This window comes from Anastrepha obliqua, chromosome 3 (assembly GCF_027943255.1).
Source record: "Anastrepha obliqua isolate idAnaObli1 chromosome 3, idAnaObli1_1.0, whole genome shotgun sequence".
In the NCBI taxonomy this organism is placed as follows: Eukaryota; Metazoa; Arthropoda; class Insecta; order Diptera; family Tephritidae; genus Anastrepha; species Anastrepha obliqua.
Genome location: NC_072894.1, coordinates 111896953 through 111924077, shown reverse-complemented (window position 1 = coordinate 111924077; position 27125 = coordinate 111896953). Strand labels below are relative to the sequence as shown.

The 27125-nt window shown below is 36.7% G+C and overlaps 1 protein-coding gene across 1 annotated transcript in view; it reads left to right on the top strand.

Moving 5' to 3' along the window:
• LOC129241230 (reversion-inducing cysteine-rich protein with Kazal motifs) overlaps window positions 1-27125 on the top strand; it is a 91298-nt gene that overhangs the window by 24478 nt on the left and 39695 nt on the right. The window contains exon 2 of the mRNA XM_054877455.1: window positions 22139-22194. Coding sequence (XP_054733430.1) covers window positions 22139-22194 — 56 coding nt within the window. The remainder of the gene's footprint in view (window positions 1-22138; window positions 22195-27125) is intronic.

Genomic DNA, 27125 nt, shown 5'->3' with positions numbered 1-27125 from the left:
CGCGCATCCAATAAGTTTTGCTTGCCTGAGAGCCATCAAAGCACCTCAGCATTTAGAAGTAAGAAATAAGTAAGCACCTCAGTAATATTATAAGAATTTGCCAATCGCTTATAGGTCAAAGGACAGGACTGACAATTCTCAAATAAAAAAAAATGCTGATACAGTCTTGGCAATCGTTCAGGTGTGAAAAAATCAATTTCGCCAGACGATTTCACGCTTCGCAGTACATCAACTGCGTAAGCATAAGAATATAACGAAAAAGAAAATTTTATTTTTTCGCTTGTTCAATACGTTACAAAAAAAAAACAAAAATAATAATAATAATACAATATAAATAATAAATAAATGAATAATAAATAAATAAATAAAAAATTAATAGTAAATAAAAAATAAAAAAAAATTAATAGTAAATAAATAAATAAAAGCTAAAAAAAATTAGGCACCTATCTGAAATTTATTTTCGAAATATTTGAAAATTATCATCGCATTCCAAAGTGAAAAAAGCACTTTTGGTATAAAATATTTACAGATATTATCGATATTATTTAATATCTCTTCTTTTAATATCACTTCGCTAATGCTAAAAAAATTCTTTATAAAAAAAAATTTTTTTTTGGGCCATCCTAGTTTACATATTTACATATACAGTTCCGTAAACGTGACCTTGAATTTGGCTATAATTAATTAAATTCCTAACACTTTTATGGTGTATTCATTACAAAAACTATTAGAAAGATGTTTATATGTATGCATATACATATATACACATGTACATCTATATTTTTATTTATTTTCTTTACAATCACATGCTTATTAGCCACTATGAAACGGCTCGAAGCCACAACCGCAACGATCAAAAAGTCATAAACTTAATTGAAACATTGTCGATTTAGTAGATTTAGTATGAGGTAGAGTCAGAGTGAAATTGATATACAATACTATAAAAATTTCGAAAAGCTCGAATAAAAAATTCCTCAAGATTTCACATCAAAGCAAAATGTATAACAAAAACAAAAAAAAAAATTAAGCAAAAAGACGCACCGCGACCACCCCTGTATTGGCATGTTTGACACGCGTCGACTAGGCCAATAAAGAATCTGCTTTGCGGCTGAATATAAAAAATAAAATAAAAACAAAAGCAAAATAGAACAAAAAATAGAAAATGTGACATTTTCGCTAAAAATAAACATCCACTAAGCGTTGGGCGATTTTTGTTTTGAGGCAATCAAATAAATAAGACAGGAAACCGAATGTTTAGAAATTGAGATTAAAACACAATTTTTTTTGTAATTTTCTTTTTAATATATGTAGTCCAGGCTAGTTGTTGATTTTTTTCGCCTTTAAAAATTATTTTAATTTTTTAAATGAAATTTTTAAACTTTTCGATGCCGGCGTTTTATTTTCAGTAGGGACTACTTATTCAAATTAAATCTGGTGAATAATGCACAGTTTTTCATATGCTGATCTCACTTCAGGTAGAGATAGCTAAGCGTTGTGTAAAGATTCTCTCGAAGGAGTTCAAGAGTGCAGAACGTAGAGAGACAACGACATGGTACGATAAATTCGCTCGATTTGTTCATTGCTTCTCACAATCAAATGAAGCCCAATGCCCATTTATTTTTCTTCTTCTCAATTGGCGCGATAACCACTTACGCGATTTTGGCCGAGTTTAACAAAGCGCACCAGTCGTTTCTTTCTCGTGCTAACCGGCGCCAGCTGAACACACCAAGTAAAGCCAAGTTCTTCTCCACCTGATCTTTCCTACGGAGAGGAGGCCTTCTTCGTCCTCCGCTACCACCAGCTGGTACCGCATCGAATATTTTCAAAGCCGGAGCGTTTGTATATATTCGAACGATATGACCCAGCCAACGTAGCCGCTGGATCTTTATTCGCTGCCTATGTCAATGTAATCGTAAAGCTCATACAGCTCATCGTTCCATTGCCTGCGATACTCGCCATTCCCAACGTGCAAAGGTCCAAAAATCTTACGCAGAATCTTTCTCTCAAACACTCCAAGCGTCGCTTCATCGGATGTTGTCATCATCCACGCTTCTGTTCCATACGTTAGTACGGGCATGATGAGAGCCTTGTAGAGTATTTAGTTTTGTCCGTCGAGAGAGGACTTTACTACTCAATTGCCTACTTAGTCCAAAATACCACTTGTTGGCAAGAGATATACTCCCCTGGATTTCAACGTTAACATTGCTCTCGGTGTTACTGCTGGTTCCTAGATAAACGAATCTTCTTACAACCTCGAAATCATAACTGTCAACAGTCATGTGGGTTCCGATACGCGAGTGCGCCGACTGTTTGTTTGATGACAGGAGGTACTTCGTTTTGTCCTCGTTCACCACCAGACCCATTTGCTTTGCCTCTTTAAGGTTGTTAAGGCCGATGTTGTCAATATCATCGGCATACGCAAACAATTGTACACTCTTATAAAAAATTGTGCCTGAGCGATTAAGTTCTGCGTCTCGTACGATCTCTCCAACATCAGGTTAAAGAAACCACCCGACAGCGAGTCATCCTATCTGAAACCTTGTTCGGTATCAAACGACTCGAATAAGTCCTTTCCAATTCTGACGGCGCTGCTGGTATTGAGCAACGTCATCTTGCATAGCCGTATTAGTTTTGTGGAGATACCAAATTCAGACATCGTGGCATACAGGTAACTCCTTTTCGTACTGTCGAATGCAGCTTTGAAGTCAACGAAAAGAGGGTGTGTGTCGATTCTCCTTTCATGGGTATTTTCCAAGATTTGGCGTATTGTGAATATTTGGTCGATGGTAGACTTTTCAGGTCTAACGCCACACTGATAAGGTTCAATCAGTTGGCTCACGGGGGGCTTCACCCTTTCACACAATACGCTCGCTAGAACCTTATAGGCGATATTTAGAAGACTAATCCCGCGGTAATTGGAATAGATTGCGGGATCACCCTTCTTGTGGATTGGGCAGAGCACACTTAAATTCCAATTGGCAGGCATGCTTTCATTCGACTATATTTTGCATTGGAGCTGATGCATGCACCTTACCAGCTCCTCGCCGCCATGTTTGAATAGCTCAGCCGGTTTTCCGTCGGCTGCCGTGGTTTTCTTGTTCTTTAGGGGTAGTGGAATATCAGTCCCGTCGTCAACGATTGGCAAGAATGATGGATTACTAGGTTTGGCCAATAACTATGGTGAAAAACAAAATTGTGAGGAGAATTTCGATTTCTACGTCACGGGGGTATTAGCCAACGGAAATCTGCACGATAATTTCACACATACTCATAATCTCGTCCAAATAATATATATATGTACACACTCGTCAAATCGGCCGTTGTTCAAATGGCAACGAAGTGACATTGTTTTCATTTTTTTCGTATAGCACTAAAACATTCTTAGTTTATCGTAAGCAAACCGATTCATAACTCCTGCTACGTCATCCCAACCGCTGATGCTGTGAAATTCGCTAAGAACCGGTTAACGATTTGATATTGGCCACACCATTAAACATCTTTTCACCACAAACGATTGCGATATCGGAATCTTTACATTCTCTGTGACATGCGCTGGATGTCAGTCGCCAGATCGCCGTATTTTTTATTACAGGTAAACGCCCTGCTCTAGGAACCTTCTTTAAGTCGCCGAAACGGCTATTTGTGCTTTGTAAAGAGAAAAAAAAAACTTATATTTATTGAGTTTTCGGTCAGAAATATTTCCACAATGTTAGCCATAGTTAGATGATGTGCTATTTTGTTACAAAACCTAGGATTATTTTTCCACAAATCTGATCCTTTTCGACGAATTAGCTCTCTCTCTCTCTCAAATGTATGCGGCGACACTCAAGGTGTTAAGGGCGAATACTTGTATATTGAAAAGAAAAAGTAATTTCATATTTAATTTTCCTTTATAGTTATAGCAACTACAGCTGCTTATTCGGAAATCTTCACATTCCCTCATATACATTTTTAATCTAACTTAAATAAAGGGCGGTTAAGTTTCAAGGGCCGATATTGGTTTTGAATAAAATACAATTTTTTTAGGAAATTATTGTCATTTCTCTTTATTATGACAATATTGGTATGGCTCAATTACGTATGAAATGAAATATCGGCCAAATGGCCGCCGCAGCCTCGGTGGCACACCTCCATCCGATGGTCCAAATTTTCGATGACGCTGAGGCATAATTGAGGTTCTATGCCGTTAATGTGCCGAATTATCACATCCTTAGCTCTTGAATTGTTGCTGGCTTATCGACGTACACTTTTTCTTTCAAATAGCCCCAAAGAAAGAAGTCCAACGGTATCAAATCACATGATCTTGGCAGCCAATTGACATCGCCGCGACGTAAGATTTTTCGGCCATAAAAAGTTCGTTATCATCTCACGATAGCGAACACTATTCACAGTAACTGTCTGACCGGAATCATTTTGGAAAAAATACGGCCCAATGATGCCGCCGGCCCATAAACCGCACCAAACAGTCACTCTTTGTGGGTGCATTAGCTTTTCGGCAATCACTCTTGGATTATCATTCGCCCAAATGCGGCAATTCTGCTTATTGACGAATCCACTGAGGTGAAAATGTGCCTCATCACTGAAGGTGAAGTGCGCGATACGCATTTTGATTTGAACGCGTTGCTCGATTGTGTATCTTTCCAGGCTTCAAATTGATTAGTCTGAAATTGAAAAATGTCAAATGAAATGCAGAAAAGAACTTGACGTTTAGGTGTGGTTCACATTCAACATCGGCCCTTGAAATTAACCCTTTATTTTAAATTTTATTTATTTTTTTATTTTTATATATATTTTTAATTTTTTTTTAATTTTAATCCCAATTATGAACAGCTTGTGATTCCATACACAAATACAATTTGATTTTGGCTACAAAGCATAAAGGATTTTTTTGTCAATTTATTAAATCACCTTCATCAAATCACATGAACACTCCACTTTTGGCACCAAAATAGCCACGTATTTATGTGCGCCTGCTTGTCAGAGACACCTCTCCATGGTAGCGCTTCCGTTAATTACATAATATATAGCTTCTAGCTAGAGATCTCGACACTTATAGGGTCTAAGGCTAGTGGCTTCGTTGTTCGAGCTCATTTGTATGCTAGGAAATTAATTGCGTGAATTTCTTTTTAATATAATTTTCGCCTATAATAGTTAATGTGACATAAGAGTCGTGATCGCGCCTCCGACCATATCTGCACCCACACATTTGCATGCACTATTTGCTTATTGTCAAAGTTTTATGAATCGCTCAAAAAACTATTCAAAATACATAATGTCGCTGCGGCGCACTTTGATCGATTGCCATCAATGCTGTCCATTTGTCTATCTATTTGTTGGCAATTCGATATTTATGTGTGTGCCGATAGTGAATGCTTAGAATAATAATAGAAAAGCGTGTTGGGCTGTAAGTTCGCACTCAAAGCCAATGCATATTGTTTTTTTGTTTGTTTGTTTGCCTATGTGCACATACATATGTATGTATATACAAATAAATCCATGTGCAGAAGTGTATTTATGTCTCTATTTTCTTTCTACTTACGTCGGTATGCATTTGTTCGACAGGTGCCTTAAACTGTATTGGTTGGTGCGAAGTTGTCGGTTTGTGTGGGTGTTGGAAAGACTATAAAAGACACTTGTATGTAGGTATGTGCACACATATGCATGTGTTTAAAGTGTGAAGGAGAATTGTGGGCGGTGCTTTGGGAGGAGCTATGCCAAGTGCCAGTTGCAGTTGTTTCTGTTCACAAACTTTATGTAATAGATCACTTGGAAGTATATAATTTTTGCGATGCCCAGAAGGTTACAAACTGAGAACTTGAAATGTATTGTTAATTTTGAGATGATGAACTGTAAATTATCTATAGCAGTGATAGATGCTAAATTTGCGGTATATGAAACTACTCCAAGCCCACTCGAGGTTCACCAAGTGACAATACATGCACAAAAAGTTTATATTTGATGCGAATTTTAGACCGGCGGCGTCAATTATCTGTTATTCTTTAAAAATGACTTTGTTGGGACCATCACAGTCAAAGGCGACCGATTAAGAGCAATGTTATTCAATTTGTTTGACCTAAAATTGAACGATATGTGGCTCCAACAGGTCGGCGCTGCGTGCCACACAGCGAATGCCATGTAGGTAATTTTGCACGAATGATGTAAGTTTATGTATTTCTCTCGCAGAAAGAACGTCTGTTAGATATTCAGAAATAGTTCTGGAGATTCGACCCATTAAGTGTTTTCTTAAGCATATGACCATACGACCATTACAGCTATTGGGTCAGCTATCGAATCTATTCAGCAGCATAATTGAAAATTGGACTTCGCCCTTATTTTAATAAAAATTTGCTCAAAAAGTTGTTGCTTGCAACAATCGGAACTAAATTGAGATAGTACACATATAAGAATTTTCGGAATGACCAGAAGATTCGAGTGAAGGTGAAAATCGAGATATTTTTGTCAAATTTGGTACAAGTGCTGACCGACCTTGACCGACTGTAGGTTGGTAATGAAGATGAACAAAATTAAAAACTAACAATGTAGTACACCCACTTCCAGATAACGATAATTTTCAAAAATGCAAAAAAAAAAAATACGTAATTAATACATCAAATTTTCTCTAATTTATTGGTTGAAAAATGGGCGTGACTTCGCCTAAAAAATAAAATAAATAAAAAATATAAAGCGTTTTTCAGTAAGAGCGCTTCAACTTTTTTTTTTGAATAAAACACAAACGGTTTGATTTTTTTAACTAATTTTTTTTATTATCGAGTTTGAACATATACATACATTTAAGTATGAAATTCGATTTCTTTTGCATGACCACCGCGTGCACGTTTTACGAAGTCCAATCGTTGAACCCAATTTTCGAAAAATATGGGCCAATTACGCCGCCGGCATGTAAACCGCACCAAACACTGATTTTTTCGGGATGCAACGGGGCCTCAGGAATCACGTGTGGATTGCTTTCTACCCAGTAACGTATATTTTGCTTGTTGACAAAGCCATTGAGCCAAAAGTGAGCTTCATCACTGAATTGAATGATTTTTCGACTTAAAACTTTCTTAACAGAACACGCATTTTTATAATAAAATTCAATGATTTGCAAGCGTTGCTCAAGTGTGTAGCGTTCCATGATGAAATGTATACTAATGAAGTTTACAAATGACAAGCGAAAAATAAAAAATATTGCGTCGTTCGCCCTCCCTATCGGAAAAAAGTTGAGGCGCACCTATTGAAAAACGCCTTATAATTAAGTCGTACTCTTCTGTTCGGTGCTTGGCCGAGTTTCTCCTCCTATTTGTGGCGTACGTCTTGATTTTGTTCTACTAATGGAGGGACCTACAGTTTAAGCCGACAAATAGTTTTTTTATGAGAATATTTTTCAAGGCAGAAGTACACTTCTCATTGCCTGCCGAGGAGCGGAGGAGCGATCGCTATTAGAAAAATAAATGTTCTATCATTTTGTGCTTCTTGCTCGGAGATTCGAACCTCCGCACTTCCGAATGGTAGTCACGCACCAACCAATTCGGCTACATGACTCCACCTTCTGTCAAGTAAATTTACCTCTGACACTTCTTCGAGTAATTTTTTCGTATCAGTTATCGACAAGGTGGCGCAAAGTTAATCATTTTTGAATAATTTTTGTACTAAATAATTTTGAGTGATGGAATTCTTTATGTGAACCATAAATCGCTTGTCCTTAATTAATAATTAATAATTAATAATTTTGAGTGATGGAATTCTTTATGTGAACCATAAATCGCTTGTCCTTATATTATATGGTAAATGAACCATAAACTGCTTGTCCGCATATTATAAATCTTCCGATAGGATGATCAGTTATGCTACTGAAATGTGTATGTTAAAAAAATGGTGCCGCATACTTTATTTAAAAAAAATTTTTTTGGGCCATCCTGGTATATGTACATATGAACTAGGACCGCAAAGTTAATAATTATTTTTCATAATTTTTTTATAACAATATTTTTTTTTATAAAAATATAGTTCATACTACAGCAAAAACCATATAACGCAAAGTTTAAAATTTTGCAGAAACTTTTTCAAAATTTCATCAAAACTTTACAATTTTGACCAGATTTTTTAGAATTTTTCTCTGTAGGCAGTTATGTAGCTCATTAAATTTTACACAGTGAAATTTTCAAGATACCCTTAATTTTTTACAATTTTTTCGAAAATGTCTCGCCATTTCTTCGTTATAAAGTACATTTATGCTTGAATTTTTTTATATGGAAGAAAAAGCCTGCAATCTCTAATTGTCGTTAGCTTGTTGCGAAGAAAAGAACAGATACGTATTTTTGTGGTCGGTAAACTTTTTTCAGGAGCCTAATTAAAACACGATTTAGCAACCACAATCGTTTTCACGTCCATGTCTTTTTGCTGCACCTCCAAGGAAACTATCAAGATAGATTTCATATTTGGATGTTTTTTCATTCATCTTTGCCCAAATCTCTCTACCAAACGCTTACTCATTTATCAAGTTTATCCTCTTGTTTACTAGTTTTTCAGATGATTCTGTAGAGTTCATTTGATAAGCGACTCGATCTACGAATCGACAACAACATCAACAATACTGCGCTCACCTTTGCTCCATTTCACTTCATTTCATTTCCTTTCACTTCTCATTTAATTACATTCCTTTAATCTTGTCCTGCATACTCGACAACATTATTTAATATGTATTTTAATATGATTTACTCCACTCAAATTAAACGACGCTGTGAGGCGACAATTGCCGAAGAGCGGCAACGTCTGGGCATAGTTGTGCTCGACGTAGTTAAAATACTTTTAGTTTGTGCATTGAATTGCAAATATTGTTGCAAGCCTTTGGTACCAGTTAAAAAAAAAACAACAACAACTGGCGGCACAACAGCGGCACTAGCGACAGCAATAAATGATTAACAATAAAGTGCTGTTGAATTTGAATAATGATGAACTGTCATCGAAGTGAATGAACGAACGAACGAGCCAACAAAAAACAAATGCGCTGGCGACACTGTCGTAGCAGGGCAAATGAATCGCATATACACATGCATACATACTACTGCCTGCAATTAGGTGTATGTGTTTACAAAAATGCATATGCAGTGATTGCACACATATGAATGTATGTATTAGGGGTGGGATTATTTTCGAATAATATTCGAATAAACATTATTCGAATAAAACGAATAATACTATTCGTTTCAAATAATTCGAATAGTTCATTATTCGAATACCTTACTATTCGAATACCTCACTATTCGAATAGTTTACTATTCGAATACCTCACTATTCGAATACCTTACTATTCGAATACCTTACTATTCGAATACCTCACTATTCGAATACCTTACTATTCGAATACCTCACTATTCGAATACCTCACTATTCGAATACCTTACTATTCGAATACCTCACTATATATTCATTTATATCAGGGAGAAAATGCTTTTAAAAATATAAAAATTACATTGGCCCTTCTCATGGTGCTAATCAGTTTTTCTCGAATTTTGAACATTGTGACTTTTTGATTTGACCGCTTCATGTTTCAATTAGCTAATATGATAATATTTCTTTGGTATTGTTCTTGATAAAACATCGACAGGTATACATACTTATATGTATGTGCATAACTAAATGTGCATAAAAACATCAGAGCGTTTCTAAAAAAATATTTGGTTTTCCCTCGTAACAATTCTTGTGTTTAGACGCCTTAATATTAATATTAGGGTGGCCCGCACCGCACTTTTCAATTTCCCATATAAATTCTATGGAGAAATATGATTTCACATTTTCTATGTCCGCATCGGTTTTAACATTCTCGGTAACGGATCGAAATAATGGTTTTCTCTCAAACGATAAATATGGAGCCTTAAAATCTTCTTTTGCTTAATCTACAGATTTAGAAGTTATTCAAGGCCAATAATAGGATAGAATTATATACATATGTACTTATTTATGTACACATGCAGATTGCTTTGAAATTGGATTGATGCGCAAATGCATGTGTGTATGTATCTATGTATGTATGTAATTTCAAAAAATTACGCAATAGAAGAAATTAAATAAAAATATCACTTACTTTTTGTTGCTAATGTGTGTACAACAGATACATGACAACAACAACAGATACATACATGACATATGTATGTATATGTACATGTACCTACCCTGCTGAGTGGTCAATAGTAGGTAGATATTTCTTTGTATATTTAGTTATAAGACACTATTTGTGATAAATAATTATCATAGTAAATGGTTTTTGAAGTATTTATGTACGTATGCTTTTGCTAACGCTCTTCCTTTTAAAGTAAACAATTTTTTTTAATTCGATAATAAAATATATATTTTTTATTTCTCTTAAAAAGAAGTCTGAAATAGATTACGTATTTCAGTGTCACATGCAGTTTATTGCCTGAAATGTCCATATACATACATATGTATATAATTCTCATCGCCAGTTACCTAAGCGTATGCATGGGCGTAGGACTGTCTGCACTCGTTTATCGGGCTTAGGTCAGTCAGTAGCAGGTAGAGTATATGGGTATATGTATGTATGTGCATATAATAGTATTGCGAAAAGCAAAAAACCTAAAAGAAAATAATTTCATGCCTCAAGCAAGAGTAGTCCGCTAATCTAAGTAAATATTTACCAAAATATGAAACAAAAACAAAGCGCCGACACAATAAAAAGTAGGTAGTATTTTCATTTAACACGTTCCCTGTACGCTTAGCCACATATGGTTCAGTAAACGTGCGCCTGATAAGCACTGATACGTTCCTGAGCCATATGTGTGTCAGCATAGAAAAAGTTCCCTGAACCACATGTGTTTCATGAACATGCAGAAGCAAAAATGGACCATATGTGTTTCAGGTAGAAATACCCTGCATCCGTTTTTTTTGTTTAGTTATTATTATTACTAAAGCTATCCTATGACTACAAAAAAACAAATTTTTCAAAAAACCCTGTTGGACTTGACGGTCAATTTTGCATTTTTGTATTGGGACAGGGAACGTGTTAATATAAGCCTTTGCGTGGTTTTTGAATTTGCATATATAGGTACATGCACTTGTACAGAAACCGATTAGTAGTCCGCTTATCTAAGTAAATATTTACCAAAAATATTCGAATAGTGAGGTATTCGAATAGTAAGGTATTCGAATAGTGAGGTATTCGAATAGTAAGGTATTCGAATAGTAAGGTATTCGAATAGTGAGGTATTCGAATAGTAAACTATTCGAATAGTGAGGTATTCGAATAGTAAGGTATTCGAATAATGAACTATTCGAATAGCATTATTCGAATAAACGAATAAAAAATTCGAATAAATATTATTCGAATTACGAATACCTCTCGAATAAAAGATTTTATTATTCGAATAATTTTTATTCGAATAGTCCCACCCCTAGTATGTATGCTTGTGGAGGAGCTCTTACGATGAGTGGGCCGAGTAGCCACTGGCGATTAGCATGTCTCCACTACACTAAAGCAAAGTGCTCGGCCCCCTCTCTATTTATTGTTTTGTTGCTGCAGTTTTGTTGTTGTGCAACGTTTGTTGTTGTTTGCAACATGTGCATGCTGACGACCGGCTGCTGCCACTCACAAGTGCATGTTGCTGCCGAGCATTTGTTGTTGTTTTGTAGTTATTAGCATTTAAGTGCTGCCTTTGTGAGTTCTTTATCGGTTCTTTTCTTTCTTTTCTATTGTTAGTGGTTGTCTTTTTTTTTTGTGCAGTAGTTGTTGTCGCTACTGTCACTATGTCTTTGTGTTTGTTTTATTTTGTTGTGACTTTACCATATTACTGTGCTATGAGATTTTTTAGTTGTGTATTTGTTTTTGTATTTTGTGAATTTATTTTTGTACCAAATGTGTGGTTGTTTTGGAATTCTCTTAATTTTTCGGTGGTCGAATGTGGTAATTATTAAAAAAAAGTGGTCAGTTGTTCCGTGTTAAAATTTCGCTGGCTTATTTAGACATTTTAAGTGCGAAAGAAATTTATGAAATTCTTTTTTTTTTAGTTTTTAGGTTTTTAGTAAGTAACTCTAAGTTTGATTTATCTAAAATTAATACTAATCAAATTTGCATGCATATATTACAAATGTGAACGAATTTTGTTTTTGTTTAGAGCGAGGGAAAATTCCGAATCTCGTTAGAGATAATTTTCTGAGCAATGATATAAAAAGACTGGTTTATCATTGTATAACAAAAATTCCTTTAGAGCAGGGTTAATTTTAAATAAGGTAATTGTTGTTGTTCTTTTGGAAAAATAAATTTTTGAAGCAATCGCATGTATGTAAGTCCATTATTCGAAAGTCAGTTAGAAAATTTAGGGTTGAAGAGGATGGAAAAATTTATTGGCGTTTGAAATGTGTGCAAGAAAAAAAGATTTGGATGCCCCGTCACTTAATGCATGTTGAAGGCCATGAAAAGCTGATAGGATCCCTGCTCTCCTCTTTGTGATTGATAAGAAATGAGCAAAGCAGTGTTGCCTAATTTCGGTCGGAGCGGTAAATACCAAGCGCTGGCATTTAGAGAAAATATTAGTGAATATTTAAGTATTGTAAATATATTGTAAATATAAGCGTGATGAACGTTTTCCAAAATTTTTACGCAAACATATTTCTTCCTTTAGGATTATTGCCTTTACCTCTTCTGCGCATTTTTCTTCGAATGATTACTAAAATATTGAATGTTTTACCCAATCTTGCTAATTTTGAAACCTCAACAATACCAGTACTAAGAGTGAGATTTACACCATGTCTCCTTGCATAAAATTAATGCTCTAATCTTTTCGATGTACAGCTGCGGTGAAAATAATAGCACCATAGGGTGTTGCAAAATTTAAACTTTAAAATTTTTTAAAAGAACTCAATTTTTCGAACATAAAATAATTTTACCTAAGTTATCTATCAACATATTTTTAATAAGAAGATACCCCATATTTCTTGCATATTTCAAAATATATTCACTTAAGAAGTTATTTCAGTCAAAATAAGGCGGTAACAAAAATAGCACTATTTCAATCACAATGGCGAAAACAATAAAGTAACTTAAAAAAGTAAAACAAAAGTACTTTTAATCCATAACTATGCTATTTAAATGGTGTGTTAATACTTTTTGAGTATCCTTTATTGGAAATTACGGCCACACAACGCCTTGGCATAGAATCCACTAAATCTTTACATCTAGTACCTAATCGGAATTCTCTCCCAACTTTCATTTACAATCATCCAAAGGGCCACATTACTAGTTGGGTTGCAAGTGAGAACTGCCTTTTTAGCATCAGTCCACAAGTTCTCAATTGGGTTGAGATCTAGAGACTGTGGGGGCCATCCCACTACGTTGATGGTGTTGTCCCCAAACCATTTTTTAGCCTTTTTGCTCGTGTCCTTGGGATCATTGTCCTGCTGCAAGACCCATTTTAAAGGCATTTCATCGTCTGCATATGGTAGCATTACATTTTGCAGAATATTGACGTGCACGTGCTGATACATGATCATTCTAATCCAATGAATCGAACCTACTCCATAATAGTGGTTTAATGGTTTTTTTCGTGTACGTCGGTCTATATTCTTTGGTGATTTCCTAAAGTAACTACGAGAACCAGTCGGTCCATACAACACAATTTTGTTCTCATCTGCCCACAATATGTTTCTCCACTTTTCCACTGGCCAATTGGAGTGTTGCTTAGCAAAATTTCATGCGTTTAGCCGCGTGTTTAATGGTCTAAAACGGAACTTTTCTCGGACTACAAGCGTTCAAATTATTTTCTTTCAGTCGAGTGCGAATGGTTTCAACATATACAGCAATATTTGGGTACTTTTTAAGCTCCGTTGCTGGCTTGAATGGCTCCTTCTTGTTTTGTCGAATTAATCGCTTGACGAGTAATGGCGACATAATAGATTTTCGTCCACGAGACTCTACTTTTTGGACAAATTTCTTGGCATTACTAATAATTTTGTTTGAGTAGCCCAGTAACCGACTTATTTCGGTGAAGGTTTAGCGCTCCTCAAGCATTTTTTTAATAATTGTCCTTTTTTCTTCACTGCAGAGCTTCCGGCGGCCCATATTTGATGTTTTATCTGTTTTGTCTTTTAAAAAATCAATTTTTCTAACAAAAACGTTTGTTTCCCAATGCTTTTTTTTCGACAAAAAACATGTGCTTGGGGTATTTTACCGCCCTATTTTGCATTTACCTTTCAATTTTGCTTCTTGTGAGAAGATCCGTTATCATTTTAGTTCTGTTTTTTGCTCTCCCAATTCAGAGAGACTGTGAGCAAATTCCTTTTTGTCAAGTTTTTCTGTGAAATAAAGTGAGCTGCTTGTTTTGGTACTATTATTTTCACAGCCACTGTATATGTGGGCGCAGGCAGCCACGCAGACATACATACATACTTGACAAAATAAATCGCCCTCATCATTCCGATAATTTTGGTATAACCGCAACCGGTAAATATGCAGATATAACCACCAGATCTTTTTTATGCTATGGAGCAGTGCAAAGAATTATCTAATAAAATAATCGTATTAGAATAAAATAGGTATCTACGATCTACGGCTTGACTATATTCTCATATCTATCTCCTCCCCGTTATGCTAAATGAATGCTAATGTGAACAACGCCATAATTTCCTAGTGAATCGTGAACGATTCAGACCCAAAAGCGCAAGATGAATCCGCCACTGTTCAGTGCTCTTTATATTCGCAACCAATAAACCAATTTGCTCGTCTTCCATTTATTTCAATTAGCACACTTTTCGCGCAAATATTGCTCGCAGCTGTGCCACCGGATGATTTTACAAGCGCAAAGCAAGTACAGTACACGATCGATAAATATGACTAATAAAGGGTAGCAGTGAGCGAATTGAGCGCAGTGAATGGGTTGACGCGACTTTTTTTTCGTTTTACTTTGAATACCCAAACAAACTAATTTTTTATTTCAGTTTTTTTTTCAAGCTTATGTTAAGCATTCATTAAATATAATTGCGTTTATAAAATAAATGTAATTGTTTTTAACTTTTTGTTTAATTGTAAGCTTTAGAATGGCTTCATTTTCATTTCTGTTTACTTAGTCTTGCCATAAATTCTGTGACAAATTTTACAGTACATATGGCGAGAGCAAATTCGCAGAAAAAAGTTCCGCTATTTTTGCTTTTGTACGTATGCATTGCCAACTCATAAATTATACTCAGTTTAGGCCAAATTTCGTTTGTTAACAATGGAGTTGGGAGCTAAGGAAAACCGGCCATGAAAATATTTTCTTCACAGATGGGAAAATTTTCACTTTTGAAGAAGTTTTTAATAAGCAAAACGACAAAATTTATGCTAAAACTTCTAAAGGCGCAAAAAATGTTGTTCCAAGGATTCAGCGTGGCCACCATTCAGCCTCCATAATGGTTTGGTGAGGAGTGCCTTGTAAAGGCGTTACATCTCTTCAGGGGTTAAGACCGGGCAAAAGTGTTCCAGGAGGGTGTCTTAGAGAGCGTGGTGAAGCAATCAGGCAGTTTTCTCTTCAATAGAGAGCGTTGGATCTTTCTGCAAGATTCCGCGCCAGCCCATAAGGCAAAAACAACCCAGCAGTGGCTAAAAAACAATATTCCTGGTTTCATAGTTGCAGAAGATTGGCCGTCAGGAAGTCCAGATCTGAATCCATTATACTACAGTTTGTGCTCAGGATTGGAGAACATGACCTGCCGACGACCTCACAGAAATTGGTTCGAGCAGCGACGTCAATATCCATGGAAACCGTGCATGCTGCAATAGCTGAATGGCCTAATCGTTTGAAGGCTTGTGTAAAAGCAAATGGGGACCATTTCGAATGAAAATTTAAAATTTTTTTCTTTATATATATGTAATATATATATTATATATATTTTTCTTAACATATATTATAAAGAGTGGTTAAGTTTCAAAGGCCGATGTTGATTTTGAATAAAATACAATTTTTTTACAAAATTATTGTCATTTCTCTTTATTATGGTAATATTGGTATGGCTCAATTACGTATGGAACAAAATATTAGCCAAATAGCCGCCGCGGCCTCGGCAGCACACCTCCAAAACCACCAAATGCAAATAGTTCCTTATCTAAAGGGTGGTTAAGTTTCAAGGGCCGGTGTTGATTTTAAATAAAATAACTTTTTTTTTTAATTATTCTCATTTCTCTTTATTATGATAATATTGGTATAGCTCAATTACGCATGGAACAAAATATGGGCCATCCGATGGTTCAAATTTTCGATGACGCTGAGGCATAATTGAGGTTCTATGCCGTTAATGTGTCGAATTATCTCATCCTTTAGCTATTGAATTGTTGCTGGCTTATCGACGTACACCTTTTCTTTCAAATAACCCGAAAGAAAGAAGTCTAACGGTGTTGTTGACGTTTAGGTGTGGTTCACATTCAACATCGGCCCTTGAAATTTAACCACCCTTTATAACTAATTTCATTAAAAAAGTATTATAATCTCATATCTGTAACGGACTTAACTTGTAACAGAACTTATGGCAGGACTAAGTACAACGTCCAACGCGGCTTATGAGATAAAGAAACTGCACGAGTAAGACATTTGTGAAAAGTGAAATCATAGTTACCAAAATTTTTAAAACTTAATTCTACTTACAATCACAAATTTTTGATTCGTTGCCGCCACGATCGATTGAGTCACGGCTATCGAGGATGCACTGTACATTTATTTTTTTAGTTTTGCCACTTGTCCTTTACGGTGTCACAGTAACTAATTACCGCTCTAACAAAAAAAGCAAAAAAAATCAATAACAAACGCAACGAGTAATGTGTATGTGTGTCTGTGTGGGTATTAAAATTCCAATGTGAATAAAAATAAAATTTGCGTTTATTTTACGAAAGCATAGCGACCACACAGCAAGGGAATGCCTAACAGTAAGTGCTTGTTAGTGTTGGTATACGATAAAAAAAATGTATTTGCTTTTATTTTTCACTTCACTACGACTTGTGACAATGTTTTTGGCTTTTCGCACAATTTTTTTTTCTTTTTTAATTTCGACAGTGGTAAATTTTCATTTGAGATCTCTTTGATATACGAGCAAATACAGTAATAAAATCTCGTACGTACGTACTCGTATATTAGGTCAAAGAACTTTTTTTTCATATTTAATGAATTTCGAAATGTCAAATTTTTTTCTGACGCGCGCAAATGAAGACTTTATACAAAAATTATGAAATTTTATTTCGGCTCTTTGATGTTGCGTCTCAAAGTGAGCTGAAATGCTTTGAAAAATGAATATCGTGATTGGCTACTGTTGCAATATTTGAGTTTGCCTGTTTTTAAGTAATTATTATTTTCTTTGGGATTTAGAAAAAAGACGTGGAAAGCATTTTATTTTATATTACCTTATACTACCCTAGCTCTCTGCTCTTTACAGTCCATGACTTCTTCTTCTTAATTGGCGGGATAACCGCTAACGCGATTTTGGCCGAGTTTAACAAAGCGCGCCAGTCGTTTCTTTCTCGTGCTAACCGGCGCCAATTGGACACACCAAGTAAAGCCAAGTCCTTCTCCACCTTATCTTTCCAACGCAGAGAAGGCCGCCCTCCCCTCTACTACCACCAACTGGTACCGCATCGAATACTTTCAGAGCCGGAGCGTTTGTATCCATTCGGACTACATGGCCCAGCCAACGAAGCCGCTGGATTTTTATTCGCTGCGCTATGTCTATGTCGTCATTACAGCTCATACAGCTCATTGTTCCATCGCCTGCGATATTCGCCGTTGCCAATGTGTAAAGGTCCAAAAATCTTCCGCAGAATCTTTCTCTCAAACACTCCAAGGGGCGCTTAATCGGATGTTGTCATCGTCCACGCTTCTGTTCCATACGTTAGGATGGCTATGTAGCTATGTCCGCTACATCAGTTAAAAATGCCGTATCAAGAGTGTGGAGCCTGCTTCTGGCTAAGCTTTCACACTCACATAAAAGAGACAGCTTCTACAGAAATCGAAGTATGGGAGTCCCAACCTTCTAGTGTGGCTGCCTATTAAACAATGACCCCTATCATGTTTCTTATAGCTTCTGTGTTAAATCTTAACAAGCTTTTTGATCGACCGTTCTTCCATTTCGGCCATGTCTGTTTGCTTAATTCGCATATAGTGAGCTTTTGCCAAATTTTATTGTATTTACCTTGTTGACGGTTTTCCTATCTATAAGTAGTTTACAAGTGGCTATAGGCATAGGTATCAGCGTCTTATCCACTTGGAGGTCGAGCGTTGTACTGTTTCGAGCAAGTTCATCTGCTTGGCAGTTCCCTGCCATATTCCTGGTGCCTGCCACCCAAATAAGGCTGTACTTTGTAGTATTTAGATACGATATATAGATTTATTTAAGTTGACATCCTTGGTCTTACAGAAGTCCCTTGTACCTGGAATGCAGGGGAATTTTTCTAAATTTGAAGAGTGTCCTTTCTGGTTCGTTCTGAATAGAGCGATTTTTGTTAACCTGAGAGCTGCCTTGGCAGCTGTTTGCTTGCCGAATTGCTCTGTTGGTAATAGGTTAAGCAAAATATGTAGTCCTCTGTGGGTGTAGTCCTAAGGACCCCGCAGATGTAAAGACTGGCCCTTCTTTGTAAATGTACCATGTTTGTTTTTAATATATAACTCAGAATTTACGATAGATGGGGAAAGACCCTAACTTAGTCCTATTAGCTATTTACAAGAGCAGAGTGCTATTGTCGCGCTTTTTACTCTATCTTCGACATTTGATTTCCATCTTAGTTTTCTGTCTAGCCGCTACTGTAACGAGCGAGTTAAGCGCTGTTTCTGTAGATTTCCCTTTACAGTACGCATGTTGTGGGATAATAAGCTTGTTAGGGTTGATAGCCTTAATATACTCTTCTATTATCTAATTATCTCTTCTAATGTTTTTAGCAAAAAAGAGGATAATCTAATTTGCTTAAAATCCTTGGTTGTTATGTGTGCCTCAGGAATAAAGACAACTTTTACTTCTTTCCATACTGATGGAGCACTTCTGAGCTTCAGAGCAGGTTTGAATATAGCCGTTAACCACTCCATAATGTAGTTGAGTGAATGTTGTATTTGGGCCGGGAATAATCTATCTGTACTCGGTGATTTAAATGGTTTAAATGCAAACCATAAGTGGGAGGAGAAGCGCGGCAAAACACCTAACGAAAGATGTGCGCGCCAATTATGCAGGGTGAACGATATTAAGTGTTACCTATTCGAAACACCATAACTTTTTTGTGTGAAATGAGTTTTTATTGATTTCAAAGACAAAATTGATTACAATTTTAACATATATACACTTTAGCTCGATATGGCCACCTTTTGCCTTCAAACGGTCAAAAAATGAGTTGAATGCTGCACGAATGTGATCTTGAGGTATTTTGGTCCATTCTCGTATAATCGCTTTTTACAGCGCATCCATACTGGCATATTTTTTAGTCCTTGCCCTGCTCTCCAAAATGGACCAGATGGAATAGTCCATCGGATTTGCGTCTGGCGAATTCGAAAGGCATTGTGTGGACGAAATGAAGTGTGGAACATGTTTTTTAACCATTCTTGGTTCACACAAGCTTTCTGAGCCGGTGCCGAGTCCTGTTGGAACGCCCATGGTCTACGACTGAAATATTTGCGTTTCCACGGCTCTAAAGTAGCTTCTAAAACAATTTCCCGATAATAAGTCGCATTCACTTTGACACCAGGCTCGATAAAAACGATTGGAGAGCGTCCATCAGCGGTCACTGCGGCCCAAACCATTACTTGCGATGGGAAATTACTTCGAGTGGCCATACGTAGGCTCAAATTCTCGTATGAGCGTTCGGTCAAGTAAACACGATCGTTTTGAGTGTTTATGAACTGCTCAATTGGGACATTTTTTTTCTTCAGAAAACACAATGTTAGGAAATTCGCCACGTTCGTGCAAGCGCAACAACTGCTTTGCTCTTTCGCACCGAACTTTTTGGAACTTGTAAGCCTTGACCTTGAGCTCATTTTTCAATATGCGTCGAATGCTGTCTTGCGATATTTTCAGTTCTTTGGCCATTTTTCTTGCACTTCGACGTGGATTTCGTTCAAGTCGAGCCTTCACTTTCCGAACCATTTCTAGTGTTGTTGCGGTTTTTTTGGTCCACCTTCATAGCGTTGTGCAATGCTACCAGTGTCATTGTAACGTTTTATAGTGCGATACACAAACATTTTATTCACTTTGAGGTGACTGAGCTCACGAACAATGGCTGGTTGAGATTTTCCAGCCAAATAAAACGCAATCACACCATTACGTTTGAATTCCATCACAGAAAAAAAAAAATTCAACAAAACTGAAACGCAAATGATTTTGATGGCTTTTAAACAATATATTGAACTGTCATTAGAACACTTTTGACGTTGATGTCATGAGCTGTTTTACAGATACAAGCAGTGTGAAGTTGGTAACACTTCATATCGTTCATCCTGTATTTGTCCATATGTATGTATAAGTGAATATATATTTATTCTACGACTGCTTCTGCAGTATATTCCTTTTTTCCAAGTATAATTAATTTTAAACAATTTCAAGCAAATTAACTTCAATTTTTTCACAACCCTTCTTCCGGATGCTCATTAAAGACTTGTTCCAAAATAAATGTATCACAGCTGTAAATAAATTATGTACATACATACATATATAGATCATTATACTCGTACTAAAAAAAAGCGATCTTCAGCACTCCTTCATGTTGTTGAGCACATAGTGTCACCATTCACACCAAAAGTGGCACTTGGCGGCAACACCACATCTGGACGAGCGATCGCCAACAACAAAACGATCGTTAAAATCACTTTTGAGTCACAAGTAGTTTATGTATAGACTCAAGTATGTAGGCATGTAAGTAAGTATATAAATAATATCGTACGTGAAGTTAGGAGGCTGAAAAGTCATGCAGATGGACAGACGTAAACTTCAGTGATCAAAAGTAATCAACAACAGGCAAAGTATCTGAGACAACAAACGCTGTGTAGATCGTGTTAAGGCCATTGAATTGGCTGGCTGCCTTGCTTTTCTGTCTGCTCGACTGACTGCCTGGTGACACTCGTACGCAAGATTAAAAACTTAAGTATGTATGCATATAAAGATTAACTTTTATGCGTGTGTGTGTATGTTTGCACGATCCACAGGCGTCAGTAAAGGATTTGTACTGTATCTGCGCGCAAGCAGTACAAAAAACGCGAAAGTCTGGAGGAGTGTGAGTGAGCGTACAAGAAAAAGAGAAAATAAATTAAAAATTACGAATTGCGAATTGTCCGACATTAATCACATGAGAAAAATTCATGCAAAACACAGTGAAGCCGTTGATCCGAAGACCTGTATGGTACGGAAGGAAAGTAGCGATAAACTCGAGACGGCAGCGCGATGGGACATCGGCAAGCAGCATTGGTGATGGTGAATATGAGTAGAAGAACTGGATGATTGGACATGATTTAGAAATACTGAACTGATGCAGTGGAGGTGGCAGCAGCCGTTAGTGTTGTTGGCGTAAACGTGAATGGAGTTAGAGTGGATTGAACTGATGCAATATGGCAAAGCGGCAACATGAAGATATGATGTACGCAAATTTAATGAATGCAATATGCTGAAACTTCTCTTCTTCTTCTCTGCTGAACGAATGCTCAAACTAGGGGTGCAAAAATATGACATGCAATAAGTGAAATGAAAAAGTGTAGACTTGTAAGTGCACAGAGAAGTGTACGCGTAGAGAAAATATAGAAAATCACAAACTGGCGTAAACTAAAGGAGATGCATGAAGAAAAAAATCGCACATCAGCTACGCATCGTTCGAATAACCTCACCATCTACTTGGTTAGCTGCTCGTCGAGTGCGCGCCAAATAAATTATTGGAAATGTCAAAAAATGAAAGATTACGCAGCCATTAAAGCGATATTTGCCTTAGCCATTTTTTTTAATATTTTTTGTTTTATATATTTTTTTTAATACTTTTTAAATTTTTGTTTTTGTACCCATACGCACTTGCAACTACTTATTTTATGCTACTTAAATATTTTTTACTTTTTTATATAGGTATATATTTTTTTTCTGTTTGGAGCACTACTCGTACTCACTGTATTTCTTCGCCGATAATCGAATTTTCTGTTTTTCTTTCTTGCAGACATTTACACTTGTTGCAGTGAAGTATTTGGCTCATGTCGTACATCATGCGAAAATGTAAGTGCATAAATTTTTATTTATTGTATATGTATGTATGTGTAAGTACGCATATACGCATATATGCGGGTGTGTGTTTTGCTTTTAACTACTGCAGGCTCACACTTGTCATGATTTTTGACAGTTAACGGTACTTTCTGTCATATCACATCGCTCAAATGTCAATGTGCAAAACGTGCTGAAATGTTGTTTGTGTTTGAAGTTGCAAAACTTTGGAGGTTCAGTTTGATAAAGAGAAATGAAGAAGAGAAAATTTATAGAAATACTTCCCTAGTTAATGGCTATAATAATAGGTTGGGGAATAAGTTCGTAGCATGTTTACCGAAGACTTTTACTTAAACAAAAAGAAAGGAATTATATCAATAAGTAATGACTATATTCAAGGCTGCTCTGAAACTTAAAAGTGTTCCATCAGTATGGAAGTAGGTAAAAGTTGTCTTTATTCCTAAGGCAGGTAAAAGCTCACACATAACACCCAAGGATTTTAGGTCAATTAGCCTATATTAAGGTTAACATGAACCCTAACAAGCTTAGTACGTCACAACATGCGTACTGTAAAGAGAAATCTACAGAAACAGCGCTTAACTCACTTGTTACAGAAATCGATAACCCAATTGACAATAAGGAATACACATTGGTAACCTCCCTTGATATCGAGAGCGCGTTTAACAACATCCTACCGGATACCATAATAAAGGCACTGACTGATTTCGGGATCTCCGGGGCTCAGGTTGAGTTCATGAAAAACATGCTCATGAGCAGATCGCTACCCTGGAGGCCGCAAAGATCAGGAAGAACCAGTAGAGGAACACTTCAAAGCGGAGTGCTGCCCCTCTCCTCTGGGTGCTGGCAATAAACTTTTTGCTAAAGAGTCTAGAGGAGAGGGGACAACTCGTCGTAGCATATGCGGATGATGTTGCAATGGTTGTAAGAAGGAAATTTCCCAATACACTTTGTAAAATCATGTTAGATTTACTAAACATGGTCAAAAACTAGTCAAAATCAAATGGGCTAAGCGTCAACCCTAACAAAACTGAACTCATCTTATTTACTAGGAAACATAGAATTCCAAAAATAACTCCTCTGTTTAGTGATGAGGAGTAGCTGCTAATAGCGGCTATACAGAAAACTAAGATGGCAATCAAATGTCGAAGATAGAGTAAAAAGAGCAACAATAGGGCTCTACTCTTGTAAACAGCTAATAGGACTAAGTTGGGGTCTTTCCCATCTATCGTATATTGGCTTTACACAACAATTGTAAGACCAATCCTAACATAAGGTATAGCACGATGGAGAGAATAATGAGATGGCGCCTAACGTTGTCCCGTTACTTTGCTCTCAGCGAATTTGACAACTAGTTACGTGATTTTAGCTCCAGTATGGCCAGATTACCATTTTCGTAACTTGATTTAGCATTTTTGTTTTGTTATTTAGTCTCGGAGTTTTAGTTCTTTCTTCATGACATTTTCCTAGCCTGTTCTAATTAAAATGTAATGTTTATAATTTTGTAAAATATACATTTTTTAATAATTATTTATATAATTCACCCAGTTTTATTTATCTTTACTTTTTTTTTAACATCTGGTGGCATTGCCCGCGATTGCAGGTGTTGTTGGTGTTCTTTTGCTTTCGGCAGTCAAATCTCTCTCTCGCTACTGCAGTGTTGCCTAGCTTTGGATATAAAAACGCACTAAAATGCCCATTTAAAGAAAATAATCCAACAAATTTTTATTGAATCACTTAAAGAACTTTGTATGCGTGACAAATTGTCTTTAAAATGTGCGTTTTTTTTAAATAAATGTGTTATGCTTATGTACAATTTAATTTATGATTTTTTTTTGTTAAGTGAGATTCTTTTGTTAAGGGAACGACTTTTTTGCTATATTTGAAGTTATGTAACTAGATAAGGTACTCTTTTTGTAAAAATTTCAGTATGGTTTCTTTAGTATTTTCTGGTATTTTGTTGCTTATTTTTACAATGAATACAACTCTTAATGTCCTATGTCTCACTAAGGATTGATGACCGGAAGAAACGATTACACCTTTATGGTTTTAATTCGCATTCAATAAATTCAAAGGCTTTTTAAAATGTGTAAAAAGGTTTTCAATCTTAAGAAGAGTTGAGAGAAGAAGATTTAATATTCTTGCATAACCTTAAATGGAGCCAAAAATTAAATTTGCACTATCAAATTATCACATTTTATAAGAGTAAAAAAATTTTCATTAGCACTAAAATCTTCTCAGAGTGACCTTTTTTAACCTTTTTTTGTTTAATAATATAGTTTGTTTTTTAATTTAAAGTTTCGGTAGCTTTAAATTAAAAAAAAGAAACAAACACGAAACTTAAAAATTTTTGCATTTTGGGTATAATAAAGCATTAAATTTATTGTGAAGAGCAAATGGTTGGCAACACTGCACAACTCGGCAAACGTGACGTCACGCACTCTTGATGGGCGCAATCTTCTTTCTATCATTCTTGACGGTATACTAGTGCGGTAGCCGGCTTTAGATAAGATATATATTGAAAAAATAGAGCATTTCGGTAAGAAAATAGCTGTCAAGGCAGCTCTCAGATTAAGAGAAATCGGTCTACTCAGAACAAATCAGAGAGGACACTCTTCAATTTTAGAAAAATTCTCCTGCATTCCTGTTACAACAACGATGGGACGCCTGGAGACTAACGACAGTCATAACTGGCTTTTGGTCTGTGGGAGAACAAGCAGATAAAATGGGCATCCCTCACAACACATACTGTCACAGTTGTAAAAAACCGGAGAAAAAGGAAACAATCTTCCACTTCCTCTGAGAATGCCCTGCCCTATGGAAGGACAGAATGTTAACCCTGAGTGAACCGCTGTTCGAGAGTCTGGGACAGCTGTCTGGCTTAGATGTCAACAACCTGATAAGGTTCCTGAACCGCACAGACTGGATATAGTCATGCTGTAAATAACTGGTAAACAAGTTGGTAACGAAGATGTGACAACGAAAAGGTGCGGAAGCGCTAGTTGGATTCTGGAAGAATCACCACTTAAACCAACCAACCAACCTGTTACAACTTATTTCTGTAAGCCCAAGGATATCAACTTAGATAAATCCTTCGTCACAGTATATTCTTCCAAAGAGGAATGGGACTTTTGTTAAGGAAAATGATATAAACATCCATACAGATGGCCCAAAACTAGACAACAGAGTAGGTGGAGGGGTTTACTCCTATAAATTCGGAGTTAGCTAATCTTTTCGCCTATCTTATCATTGCAGTGTATTTCAGGCGGAAGTCACTGCCATAAAAGAGGGACTTACGGTAATAAAAACGAGAGTATTATCCACAAATGAAGTCTTCATATACCCGGACAGTCAAGCAGCAATAAAAGCGCTAGAATCTGAAACACACTCATCAAAAACAGTCATAGAATATTATAAACTTCTAAATGACGTATCAAAATTCTACAATGTATACCTTATTTGGGTGCCAGGCACCACAGAAATATAGCAGGGAACTGCAAGACAGATGAACTTGCTCGAATCGGTACAACGCTTGATCTCCAAGTGGATGAGACGCTGATACCTGTGCCTATAGCCACTTGTTAACTATTTATAGATAGGAAAACCTTCAACAAGGGAAATACAATTTGGCAAAACCTCCCTATATGCGAATTAAGCAAACAGACATGGCCGAAATGGAACAGCGGTCTATCAAAAAGCTTGTTAAGATTTAACAGAGAAGTTATAAGAAAAGTGATAGGGGCATTAACTAATCATTGTTTAATAGGCAGCCACCCTAAAAGGTTAGGACTCCCGTCCTTCGATTTCTGTAGAAGCTGTCTTAAGCTGTCAGAAGAAGTGGAAACAGTCAGACACCTTTTATGTGAGTGTGAAAACTTAGCGACAAAGAGGCTCCGCCCTCTTGAAATGTCATTCTTAATTGATGTAGCAGACATAGCGCATCTAAAACTAACGAAGCTTTGCTCGTTTATTAAAGCTACCGGATTATTTGAAAAGGGACCCATAGGGTAAGGATAAGTTCCAGTGGTATCACAATGGATCTATGAAAGGTCTAAGTGTGTCATTGCGATAGCGACCCCACCTAGCTACCTACCTATCAATAAGTTAATCAATTTTATATTCGCCGTTGCTGTTTACAACCTCTTCCCACCTCTCGACCAATTTGTTGACGCCGTTCCACCGAAAGAAGTTTCGAGCCAGTTTTTAAGTACCTATACGCCTCTTTGTTATCGAAGGTAACGCCCTTCATATAGTTTGACAGAGAGCGGAAAATATGGTAATCGATCAGCGCACGGTCCGGAGAATACGGCGGATGCTGAAGGATCTTCCATTTGAGCTCTTGGCGTGCGGCTTTGACGACTTGTGCAACATGGGGACTGGCGTTGTCGTGAAGGAGTATGGTTTGATCACGTCGATCAGGTATTTTCAGTCGAATAGCGTTATTCATACGATGCAGCCGGGCAATGTTGAGCTCCTTATTGATCGTGGCATTCTTTTTGAGCATTTGCCAGTGCGCCATGCCCTCCCAGTCCCACCAAACATTTATCTTCATGTTCTTTAGATGAAGATCAGGCTTGTCTCTCGTCTTTGGAGCCAGCCACTCCTTTCTTTTCTTCGTATTGATATATAGGCACCATTTCTCATCTCCCGTAACAATTCGGTACAAAAAGCGTTTATGACTGCGCCTTGCTCGATGGCGCACGAGATGCTGAGAGGCTATTGGAAGGTGACTTTCTTTGTTTTTTTTGCGTTTATCTCGTGAGGCAGCCAGACTTCCAATTTTTCGGTAAATCCCATTGAATGAAGTTGATTGATAATCGTTTTATGATCGCAGTTTATTTTTTCCACCAATTCTCGACCGGGAGCTTCGGCAGCATTTTGACCTCGATGAAAAGTGGGGGCAGGTTTCAAAAATGTTGATTTTTGTG